At 44.4% G+C, this 12,946-nt stretch overlaps 1 protein-coding gene across 5 annotated transcripts in view; it reads right to left on the bottom strand.

Annotated features, from left to right (window-relative positions):
* RMND5A (required for meiotic nuclear division 5 homolog A) overlaps positions 1-11,216 on the bottom strand; it is a 70,347-nt gene extending 59,131 nt beyond the window's left edge. For 2 of the 5 annotated variants that reach the window (XM_047069668.1, XM_047069669.1), the window contains exon 1: positions 10,915-11,196. In XM_047069668.1, the coding sequence (XP_046925624.1) occupies positions 10,915-11,056 (142 nt within the window). In that variant the 5' untranslated portion in view covers positions 11,057-11,196. Of the gene's footprint in view, positions 1-10,914 lie in introns of all 5 variants that reach the window. The other 3 variants (XM_047069671.1, XM_047069670.1, XM_047069673.1) reach the window with 3 other exon arrangements.
* Positions 11,217-12,946: the final 1,730 nt, after the last annotated feature.

Genomic DNA, 12,946 nt, shown 5'->3' with positions numbered 1-12,946 from the left:
TCATAAAATGGACAGAGATCTTAAATTTGGAATTAACTGGAAAGCAAAATGGCACACAAGTTTTTATATAAATACAAAGAAATCCACTTAGTAAACATAATTCATTTAGTCAACATAACTGTGTCTAAATGAAAACCCAGACCTCATAGAGCTATACCCCAGAATTCATTCTAGTTTAGTTCCTTAAAAAATATTAAAATAAAAAAAGTCAAAAGAAGGCTGTAAGGGGGCAAAAAATGCTACATTATCCCATTACATTATACCACTCTTATTTTTAAAAGTCTTAATACCTTAAAATAAACAAAATGAGACTAGACAAAGACAAAACAGAAAACAACAGCAACAACAACAACAACAAAACACTAAAGTCAAAAGGGAGAACCATGACATTCAGAGTCAATTTACTGAGTGCAGAATACCCATGTCAGTAGTGTTCAAGGTACAGATCAAGTATTTTAGACAGATTAAGAAATTTAGGATGGGAATAAAAGAGAAAGAGTAAAATGGTCTAAGATTGATTCTAAAGAAGTCACTGAAAAGGGCCATCTGGGTGGCTCAGTTGGTTAAAGGCCTCTTTGATTTCAGCTCAAGTCATGATCTCACGGTTTGTGGGATGGAGCCCAGCGCCAGGCTCTGTGTTGACAGTACAGAGCCTGCTTGGGATTCTCTCTCTCCCTCTCTCCCTCTCTCAAAATAAGTAAATAAAGCATTTAAAACCAAACAAAAAAAAGTCACTGGCAAGGTGAACATGAATCTACTTGTAAAATATTAAAATAGAAAAACTGGAATCCTGAAAAGGTAAGGTTTGTATTTAAAAAACAACAAAAGGACTGTTTCATACTGTGAGTAGCAAACTAAATTGTGGCCTATTGGAGTTTGGGGCTTCTTAAGAGCTACCTCAGCACCTAAGGCCCAGCAGCTGCTCACAGAGATTCACTCAAAGGAGGAAGGGGAAGGCACAAATAGAACACACCCTTTTTTGTTTCTAGGGGCAGTATACACTGAAAACAATTTTCAGTATATTAATTGGTGGTAAATCTACAAAGTACAGTATTTTGGGGGTCAACCCTGACCTTTCAGAACAAAATAAAGGTTCAGACAGGTGTGTTTTGATCCAGTGCAGCAAATCGCGGCCTAGTGTGCTGCAAAACCAACCATGGGGGGAGGGGGGGATTTTATATTTAAAAATGAAATTACATGGTACAGACTAATAGTGCTCCTAGAGCAGAGAGCTAGATCAAAATGAGTGGCATAGGGAAGAAAGGGAAGACTTCAAAAATACACAATGAGGCAAGACTGAGAGAGATGACCGAAAAAAAAAGAGACACAAAGCACCAGGTTTGAAATGTCTGTGAGACAGTCCCACTTTATGGAGCCTGTTCACTCCCTTCTAATTCAAAATAGAATTAATCTCTAACCATCTCCTTATTTATCTCTGAAATGAATGACTGAACCAGATCAAGTTTCTTTTAGTCTTTAAATGTGAAACTTCATACTTAAAAAATCAAACTCAAATTTCCACCTTTCTCTCTCATAAACTTCCTATTTTCTTCTTAGTTCCATAACTGTCTACCTCTCACTCATGCTCAAACCTTAGATTAACCTTTGATTTTTCCAACCCTTCTCTCCCATTCTGCCAGACTGCATCCATGCACCGAGTCCTGGCAATTCTTTCCCTCAGGAGATCCCATGCATGGGTCCCTTTACAATCTCTACCACCACTACCCAAAGACAGGTCCCTCTTTCCTCAGATCTAAGTTGGCACTTAACTAGTCATCTTGCCTGTAGCCAAACTGCACTCCCAACTCCAGTCAACCTAAATGCTGCTAAGTCTCCGATCAAGTCCCTGCCCAGTCCCTGTTCGAAATGTACCACCCACCCAAGTCATTCAAGGTCTTCTCAGTCTACTACACTACTTTCCCTGGCATCTAAGAGTCTGTAAACCCTGATTCCAATTTTAATTCTTTATTCTATTTCTCCCCACCCTGGTCCTTCCTTGTTCCCAGAATGCCTCTTGTATTCTCATTCTTCTGCATCTTTTTTCTTGCCAACCTCCACTCCTGGCACTTTGTCCTACCTTCCTACTATCCACATTCAATCTCTGTTACTGAAACTTGACAGGTTAGAAGACTTGGTTTCAAATCCCACCCCTTCTTGCCAGTACCACTCAATCAACATTGGCCAATATACATGGCCTTGCATTATAGGGCACTGTTTGTTAAAAACACACCAATGTCATCTCCCTAACTAGACAGAAAGTTCTTAGAGCACGAGAACGATTCCTTGTCCTTTGTTAACCCCCACAAGAGTTAGCCTAGTCCCACATATATATATAATTGGCCATTAGTAACTATTGACCAGGTGCTCTGAAACTCAAGTGAAATAACAACCCCCCACCCCCAGCCATTCTTTCTAAAGGTTTCTTCTCCTCCCATTTCTCTGAACTGCTAGTATTTATACCAACCAGAATCACTGTTATACTGTGCCAAGACCATGACTTTCTTTTGCCCTCTCAAATGTACATGTCTGGTCTCATTAGCCAACCAAAGTTCCTTGAAGATTGTTTCTTATACCTTTTGAATATTCCTTATGGTGTTACAGGCAGACCACTGGGCACAGAATGGTAGCTAACATACACCAGTTAAAAAAGATACCTAATAGTCAAAATGTCTTAATTAAGACAGTGCTTAACACTACTTAAAGGCACAGACCTAGAAAAAAAAGGGGGGGGGGCACTGATCTTAAAAATAATACACCCTGTTTCACAGATTTTAAAGCCAGTTTATACCTATTGACTATTTAATTCCCGTAACTCTTGCAATGTAACTTACCAGTTTACTGAAGAGGAAATAGGTTAAGTAAAATTATAAAACTACTCAGCAAAGTGGCAAACACTCAAACCCAGATCTCCCTAGCTCAAGGACAATATTTCATGGTCTACTCTCCAAGTGGCAGACTCATCTTCTCATCTTCTATCTCCCTAACTAGCCTCCAAGTTCCTAGAGGGCTAAAGCCATGTATAATCCTTCTTTTAAATCACTCCTTATCTCCTCTTGAATACCTTCACATAATCACTAATAAGTTCATTATTATACCATGTGTTAGCTAACCTGGATTTAAATGAAATTTAAAAGTTAAAAAAAAAACAATAAGATACTGAATCTATATAGATCCCACAGATAGAGCAAACTCTTCAAAGATAACACACAGCCAGACACTGTGCCCCAAAATGAGAAGAAATTACCATTCAGGCTCAATGTTAGGTGTTAAAAGACTTTGCAATACAGTCTTATGGACTCCCAGGACAAGGCTACCTAAGAACTACTCTGAGCTCAGCCATACTATCACCAAACCCAAATAAGGCGAAACTATTATTTCTAAAAGCTTCAGGTCTTGCTGGAGATTCTAGTCTCTGTTCTTTGTGGCATTAGACAAGCATCTAATCCAAGAGAAAGGACAGATGTTTATGCCACTCTTCTACAAACTCTTGGAGCTTTCCAAAAAATGCCAGTCTAGAGAGCATCATGTCCCTGGTATCTATCAACTTCTGGGGGTTACACAGAGTACCATGGGGCTCCAATACACAGCGCAGGGCCGGGACCCTCTAGAATTCTCCCCTATACTGCATTTTAGGGTCATTTTCAAAGATTTTACAGATGAAGAAGCAGGGCCCCAAATAAAAACAAGTCAGTTTCAATGTCCTAAGTGAATAGTTTACTAAAACAGCATTTTCACTTTCCTAACAACTAAGAGACTAAGACATGGAAACAATGGAGATTTCTCTATATACTCTAGTATGATAGTATCACAGAAGTATTAGCAAGCTTCTCCTTCATAAATATTATTATCCAGGGTTGGAAACTACTTAAGATATAAAATAACCTTAGGAAAATGATTTTATTATGCCAAGCATACAAGCAATTTCATGTAAGTTCTCAAAGGTAACATGAACCAAATTATATTTTTTAATCTATAGATTAAGTTGTCCTAACAACTCAGTATTTGAACTGTTTGAACATTACAGTTAGGAGGCAAGACAAAAGCTGAGAAATAAAGGTTTGGCTAGTCAAGAAAACATTGCAAAGGACATTGCTATTAGTCTAACTTGCAGCTGCTCAACTATAATAGCCATCTATCACTTTTGTCTGGATACAAGTTTTCCTTCTTAGAACTCTATCCTCTGTATGATCACATGGCCGTACATCTCCGTACACAGGGTAAGCAAAGACAGCCCAAGGTGGCCAATGGACTCCATGCCCTGGCCCCTGTTACTGATTCAAGAAAAGGTTTATGACCCTTACCAAGGCAATACGGACACTCCCTGGTAATTTTGTTTTTGAAAATACAAGGGGAAAAAAGGCATGTTCCTGTCTTTAGGATCACTAGCAGGATAAGGATGACATGAACTCCATTGGCCACCTTTAACTTCCGTGTAGAGAAAGCTCCTCTGAGAATGAAGCCAACCATGGAAAGCACAGGTGAGTGAGGAAGAGAAAAAGACCAGTCCTTATGGTACCTTCTCTAGTCCTGGAGCCAGCTGGCCTTACCTCAGCCTATTTAGTCATGAGTCAACAAAGCCCACTTTAATTAAAACTATTTGATTGCCACTTGCAATCAAAAGAATCCTGAGTAATATACTAGTCTCCTGGTGTATTGAATGAATGAATAATGAGCCAAATAACAAAGAATTATCTCCTAAAAGAGCCTGGAAAGGAATGGCTGACAAAGTTAAATCTGCTTCTAAACCTAACTGGAAATGCCCACACGAACCTATTCTTCTCACCATCTAAAACAGCCCAAGTAGTGCCTTAACTGCTCTATTCTTCTCTTAGAGTATTTGAACAATGACTACTGTTATCCACCCTAACTTTTCTGACCTACTTATCTGCTACTTTCCACACTAGATGTTAAATGTAGATATCAAATTTTATTCAATTCAAAATTTAAAGTCCTTATTCTCTCAATCTTGTTAATATTTAGCAAAAAGTTCAGCTGACAAATGAGAGACCAGATACCGTAGCTTACTCCAAGTACACCAAAGAGTGAGACTGAATAAGTAAACTATTCCTCTACCAAACTCTGATCCTTTAACAATTCATTCAACATAACACATTCGACCCTGGGAGGCTCTAAAAAGCATCGAGAATTTACGTGCATAAATAAGCATACTTTTCAACATATACAACTCAAATTCTAGAATGAAAAGTTATACCTACCATGTGGCCCTGAATCTGTGTTCTGTCTACTGATACAAACCATACCATAGAAATTAGTGAAAAACATGACCACCATAATTTGTTTTTTCTTTCATGCTTAATTGCCTACTTACCTTCTCATTTATTACCTTCAAATTTTAAAAACTGGAAGCAGTTCTGCAACTAGTAACTAAATATTCTTTAAATCACCGAAGCGAGAAAGATGGACGATTATGGTTTAAATGAGTTTTACTACTAGGAGTCATACCTCTCTCCCTCCCTCCCTCTCCCTGTTCCTCTCCCTCTCTCTCTCTCTCTCCCTCTCTCTCTCTCTCTCTCTCTGTCTCTCTCTCTCACACACACACAAGGAGTTTTAGAAGCTAACAAATACATGTATTGATCACTCCTACAAATTAAGTTGTCTTTACCAGCTTGCAAACTGCAATAATACTAAGCTTAAATCACAGTAAGTAGAACTACATGTTCCGTACCTCAAAGTAAAAAGGAATAGTGACAAATTACCATTTCCCTGAATTTTCTTAAAAATTTTCCTGGAAGCAAGCTAGCATCTTTTTATGAGGTAGAAGACTAGGTGGTCCAGAAATAAGAAAGAGTAGGAAGGAGATTTCTTAGTGAGTATCCTTTTTTATTATTTGAATTTATACCATTTGAACGTACTACCTACTCAAATAAAATTAAAATTTAGAAAATTCACTGAGACTCATTTTCAGAAACTACATTATAGCTCTCTGTAATAGCCTAGAAATAATTTTTTAAAATACTACACACTTTTGACTCTTACAAAGATAGTAATTTTCCAAAATATACTTCAGACACATCATAAATGCTACCCTATTGTTTCAGTCCATTCTCTACTCACCAAATGTGAAATCAGAATACCAGCAAAACATGATATATAGTTCTTTTTTGCTCTCCCTTCCAGAACAGAAGTGCTAGCGGGAAACAAAATGTATTTGCCAAAAGAAAAAAACTGCTAAAAAGCATACAAATAATCACAAGTCAAATCACCAACATTTATCCATACTGTTAATTAAGGGTTGTCCAAAGTATGGTTTCCATACCATTGATGCAAATGGTGACTTTAACTGTATGTGAAACAATATTTTAATAGTTATGAATTTGCTTTTAATAGTTTATTATACCTAGTACACCAAATCAATGACTTCACAAATACTAGTGCCTACAATGAGACTAAATCTATTTAAGTGAAATCATGAATCTATCTGGGAAAAAAAAAGAGTGCGTATGTGTGAGTAAAGTTTGAGAACCACTTGTGCATTACCCAAAGATCAAGGGCTCACCAGGAATGATCACCAAACAGAATCAACCATACTGAATCCTAAACTAGCTCAAATTTCATGCATACGGGGGAACTCACTGAAAAGCTGGTACAACTAAATGACACCAGTGCTCTCCTCTTTCTTAAGAGTTACGGAAATTAAGCAAACCTGAAGTTTAAATAAAGTAAGTGTAAGACTCAGAGCTTGGTACAATCCTTGAACTTCTGGCTAATGACGCTAAAAAATGGTATTCCTGGGGCGCCTGGGTGGCGCAGTCGGTTAAGCGTCCGACTTCAGCCAGGTCACGATCTCGCGGTCCGTGAGTTCGAGCCCCGCGTCGGGCTCTGGGCTGATGGCTCAGAGCCTGGAGCCTGTTTCCGATTCTGTGTCTCCCTCTCTCTCTGCCCCTCCCCCGTTCATGCTCTGTCTCTCTCTGTCCCAAAAATAAATAAACGTTGAAAAAAAAAAATGGTATTCCTTTCCACAGACCTTTCATGTGCTGTGAACAGTCATCTCTTTTACCTCAGATACCTCACTCTGCAGGCTCTGGCTCACTCTCCCATCCTGCAATCTACCACCCTAAGGTTTCCAAGGCAGTTCTAGGGCCTGAAGAAAGCCTTTACAGTCGATCAGTCTCCAGGAAGAGGAATGAATCAGGCTCCGGCAGAACTTCTGTTTAGTATTCTGTGATTCTTTACTGCCTCTTCGCACTTCTGTTACTGCTATGTTGCCCCTCAACCACCAAAACACTGGCCACGACCCAGTCGAAGCCTGCACTTATCTGTCAGAGCCTTATACTCTGAAATTACTCCTTGGTCTCAGGCCTCACATTCCCATTAAAAAATTAATTAAAGGGGCGCCTGGGTGGCGCAGTCGGTTAAGCGTCCGACTTCAGCCAGGTCACGATCTCGCGGTCTGTGAGTTCGAGCCCCGCGTCGGGCTCTGGGCTGATGGCTCAGAGCCTGGAGCCTGTTTCCGATTCTGTGTCTCCCTCTCTCTCTGCCCCTCCCCCGTTCATGCTCTGTCTCTCTCTGTCCCAAAAAAAATAAATAAACGTTGAAAAAAAAAATTAAAAAAAAAATTAATCAAAAAAAAAATTTTTTTTTCCTTCTCCCAGGCCGGACTTGGTGAGGAGTGGATTAAATGGCAGAGCACAAACTAATCCTCCAGGTGTGAGTGACCATCCACCTCACCTTATTCTCCCAAAGGTATCTGAATTAAGAAAAGTGCATTTTAAAAGAAACAGTTAATTAAAGAAAGTTTATATGAAAGAATTCTAGGCTATATAGAGGCAATTTAGAGCAGATGAAAAGAGATTGTAGGGCTCACTGCAGGACTACTGCCAGGCCATCTGCCAGGCAAGCCCCCTCTGGGCAGTCTCACAATCTGGAATAAGAGTGATGAGGGTGGACAAGAGTTGTCAATGGGCTTCCTAACTAAACTTCATTTATGCATGATCAGTTCCCACCGCAAACTATCCTAACTGTCCTCATTTAGTATGGTTTGCTCACTTTAGAAAAAAGACATCTAAACACAAGAAAATGTAAATCACCCTCAAAAACTATACTGATCCCCTGACTGTAGCCAAAAAGATACTTCCAAATCAGACAGTTACTCTCCATCAGTATGATGCCATGTTGGGGAATCCATATGGTTCCCAAGATTCTACTTTATGCACATTACATTCTTACAAGAATATTATCACAATAACCCCAGAGAGTGAGATCCAAAGCCCTGACAGATGGTCCCAATTGGAGACCCTCTCTCATGTCACAGGAGCCCACAAGATCAATTGCCTAGACAAGCACATTCACTTGAAAATGCAGTTCTAAATTCAGATTTCAGTAGACCTAACTTTAGAAAGGGTATATTTAAGATACAAAGTAATACCCACATCCTGAGCAAAGAACATTAGAAATTATCTGCTTTGAAAATTACCATAACCCAGATACCAAAGCATGATGTTTGCCTTCACACCTAAGAACACCATAAGAAAAACCATTCTGTTTTGGAAACTAGACCTGGCACTTGCAGTATTTATTTTTTCTTTTATGTTTCATAACTGCCTTTAGTCACTTGTTCCTATTAATAAAGAATTCAAGAAAATTAAAGAATTGCAATATCAAACTGCAATTTGGTAGACAAGACAGTAAAAAATAGGTTGAAAGTGGAACACAGGCAATTCACCAAGTCAGACTGTTTGAACAGTATGGCACAATCTGTGGCTAATACCCTCAGACCACATATATTCCTTGCAAAGTTAGCTGATACCAAGCAAAAACAATTTGTCTAAAACAAACTCCTGCTCCAGCAATTTCTGGCAATTATCTTATCCGTCCAGGATGGGTCCCAAATTCCCTAAAATGAGGCTTGCGACCACATCCCCTTCAATTAATATCCCCCCCTCTCTTACAGGAAAGTATTTCACTTTTCATCTTCTCTCTCAAATTCTGCCTATCCATCCCCTCAATCCTGACCTGGTCCCTAAAAAGGAAATGCTCCTTCCACCTCTTCAAGTCTAGACCCTTGACTCATTCTCTTCCTTTCAGCCTTTAACAAGACATAGATTCCCTGGAATGGATGGACAAGCAGGTGGACACACAAGGGCACACACACACACACACACACCTCCCACCGCTTTAAACAGCTTTAGGCTTCCCTACACTTCAGTTTACACAGTTTTCTTAACTCCCACTAATCTAGTTTATTTGAACTCTATGAAGCTCCAAGCACAGAGGGTCCCTGACTCCCAACAGCCCAATACCAGCTGACCAACTTCTCTTTTTCTAAGCTCCTACCCTTTTCTGTTTCTGCTGGCTCCTCCATGGCCCTCCACTCTCCAAGAGTTCAAGGTGTGGTTAGACCCTGGAGTCTTTCCTCCCTCCAGTCTACATGACTTCCTTCACTCTCCTCTGTAGCAATGATACACCAGGGATCTATATTGGACCTCACTTTCCCCTCAGATTCTAACTATGCATCTTTAGCCACCAGTAAACATTAAGCCCTTGCCTCCATCCTCCTTAGCCCTTCCGCTTTATCCCACAACCAAATTCACCAGAGCCTTCCCAGGATTCACACTCAACTCCCACCTCCACTTCCCCCTTTACAGGCAGCCATCTACGTCTGCTTATGTTTCCGTATTAATATTTTAACTCCTATTCCCACTATGGTTGCAGGCTTGCTCCTTTTCCAGAGTTCCAAAGTGACTGCCATGTCCAGAATGGGATGTTATGGACTCCCTTACCATGGGCTAGCACTTGCTCTCAACTGAAAGGAGTCATGAAAGAAGGGCACAGAAGGAAGAAAAAGCTCAGGTGGTGCCCCTGCCTTCACGTCACCTGCCAAAGTCCTGCATTTCACCCCAAATACCAAACTTTCCTTTCCATAAATTTCTGTTCAACCTAGCTGAGAACACTGCCCCAAACTCTTGAATAAGTCCATTAAATAAAATCCTTTTTTGATCAGAAGAAATCACCTCTATGAATACTGCAATTAAAGGTACCAGACCTTCAATGTTATTAAAAAAAACAAAAACAAAACCCTTCCCAATCAGCTTCCAAAGCTAACTTCGGCCAAGTATCTGCCCCCAGGTCCTAGAGCAATAACAAAATAATCTAGGTAAAACACCTTCTATAGAAAATGTTTTCTAAAGGGAAAACAAGTAAAAATCTGACCAGGTAAGGCAAGTAACTAACAACGCGTGCTACAATTTTCTTCAGGAAAGTTGCCTGTTCTTCCTCATGCTACACTAGGAGAGCTGAACAGCTCGATTCAGCTAGCTTCCTAGGAATCAGGTCTGTGCTGCTGCGGAGTTGAAGAGCTGCTTCCTTCCACACAGCAGTCAAATCATGAAGTTGCAGCAGCGGCTGTTCTGTTAACCCGCAGCTAAGAATAACACTCGACTTTCTAATTTTAAAAGAAAGAAAGAAAAGAAAGACAAAAAAAAAAAAAAAAGACTTGGAAAGTAAGTCCCTGGGTCAAGGATCTGGGGCACGGGAAGAGGAAGAAGGGGCTTCCTGCACTGACCCTCTTATCACCCAGACCCTTGGGTCCAACGCAATTAGCGCACCTTCAGCCCGCGGGGACAACCCGAGAGCGCCGGGCGGGGTGAGGGGCGCCCACCTCGGGAGGGCGGCAGTTTGCAGGTGCCACGGACTGGCCACCCACGCGTTTAACCCGGCTGGAACTCGCGGTTCGGGGATGGGTTTCCGGGTGGATCGCGCTCACTCTCAATTGACAACGAGGTCGGGGCAGGTTCGAGGGAAACAGGAGGAAAAGTCACAAGAGGGCTGGGGAGGAGGGGGGTCTCCGCGCTTCGGGGGGAGGCGGGGACCCGGCCCTCCAGAGGGCACCCCTGCTGGCCCGCCGGGGCCCGAGGGGCGGGGCCCTGCCCCGCGCGCCCACCCGGGCCGCCCTACCGTGGCTCTGCAGGATCTCGTGCTTGAGGCCGCCGGTGTAGTCGATGAGCTCCTCCAGGCCGCGCTCGCACAGCTGCCCATAGCCCGAGAACTTGTGCAGCACCTTCTCCAGCTCGCGCTCCACCGTCACGCACTGATCCATCCCGGAGGCGGCGGCGGCGCCAGGCTCCCCGGCGCCCGGGTATCCGCAGCCGTTCGGCCCGGGCCCGGCCGAGGCCGCGTCCTGCTCCTCGTCCCCCAGGCGGGCGGCGCGGGCGGCTGAAGCGGCCGAGGCAGCGGGCGCGCTAGCCGCGGCGCCGGGGGAGCCCCGCGCAGCCAGTGCCCGCCTGCCCCATGCTTCCCCCCCCCCCCCACGGCCCCCGGGAGCGTCGCCGCCGCTCCCGCTTGCTCTCCCCACCCGGCCCCGCGACCCTGGTCCTCACTCGCTGCGTTCGGCTGCCCGCAGCGGCGCCGCCGATTGTTTTTGTTTTCACGGAAACCGACCGATGACCTGGTTCTCCCGGGCGGCACCAAGCGCCGCCGACCCGAGGGGGGGGGCAGCCACCCCAGCAAGGGAGAGAGGCGGCGCGGGCCGTACCAAGCGCACACTAGAGGGGGGGCAGCCTGGAGAGCGCGGGCGGAGGAACGCGACGGGCGTCCGCTCGCGCCGCCGCTCTAAAGGTGTGGGCAGTACCACGCGGGTAAGCGTGCAAGGGAGAGGGCGAGGGTGGAGCAAGAACCCAATTGGTCCAAGGAGCTAAATAAGGAACTTTGGAGACAGCCCCGGAGCTTGCAGAGCGCTACAACTACGCTCTCCGTAAACAAGAGGGTGGAAACCGTCCCTAACCACTCCGCCCAGAAACGGGGAAAAAGAACCAATGGGCGCGGAGTATACCTAAGGAACAAACGTCCTCCAATCCCTGACCGAGGCGTAAACCTTCAGCCAATCCGGGTCTAGGGGCCAAACCAATAGTCTCGCTGTTGGAGGGGGTGACTTTGGAGTACATACTGGAACCAAGTTGTTTCTGGAAAGCCATGAGGGAAAATAAGACAGAGATGAAAAGGTCTGTTTCCTGTAAGAGTTCGCCCAGGTCATAATTTATGTCATCTCCCCATTACTCCTGGGAGCACTGTCATTCCGAAGTTTTGAAGGCTGGACTCGCCGCCCCGGACGAAAAACCGAGCCGGGCGGGGCGGGTGGTGCTGCGGGCGGGAGTCACTGACGACAATTCCAGGCGGAGGTGATGCTGGAGGGCGGGGGAGGAGAGCTGCTTGCTAGCCGCGCGGGCCGGCGCCGGGAAGGGCCCGGCGCGACCAACGGTGAAGCCCGGACGCTGGCGCCGCGGGGGGGTCACACTCCCCACCCCCCGCGGGCCTCAACCCCATGGCCCCAAGGCCTGGGACCTCTCCGGACCGGTAACCTCCCCACCGCGCGGACAGGCAGCTTCCCGCGGTGGAAACTCTCGTGGGAGAGTGGCTCCACAGCCTGGCTCCCGCTGTCGGGCGCCTTATTCCATCGATACAAATTGAGTTACCTCCTCTGCGTACATTCTTCCCCAGACTTGCCGTGGTGCCTCCAACCTTGGCCTGTATCCCCTTGTTCACTAAGCTTCAGTGGCGCAAACGTTACCTTTCCTCCAAAAGCCATGTTAGTAAATTGCTTCAGAGCCTCTGCATTTACCCTTTCCTTTGACTGTACACCTTTCTCATCCTGAAGTTCTCAGCTCACTTGTCCCGAGGAGGGCCCTCTCCCTGACCACTAATAAAGCCTCTACCTTCCCACGCTCCTCCGTGGCTGTATCATCTTAATCATATTTATTATGCTATCAAGTGTATCCCCAGTTTTCGTATTTTCACCCCATTTTTTTTTAATTTTTTTTTAATGTTTATTTTGGGGACAGAGAGAGACAGAGCATGAATGGGGGAGGGGCAGAGAGAGAGGGAGACACAGAATCGGAAGCAGGCTCCAGGCTCTGAGCCATCAGCCCAGAGCCTGACGCGGGGCTCGAACTCACGGACCGCGAGATCGTGACCTGGCTGAAGTCGGACGCTT

This window comes from Lynx rufus, unplaced genomic scaffold (assembly GCF_022079265.1).
Source record: "Lynx rufus isolate CCGP_SWC_20201006 ecotype Redwood Valley unplaced genomic scaffold, mLynRuf1.p SCAF_8, whole genome shotgun sequence".
In the NCBI taxonomy this organism is placed as follows: Eukaryota; Metazoa; Chordata; class Mammalia; order Carnivora; family Felidae; genus Lynx; species Lynx rufus.
Note: the sequence above shows the minus strand (reverse complement) of the source record. Positions and strands in the feature narration are given on the sequence as shown.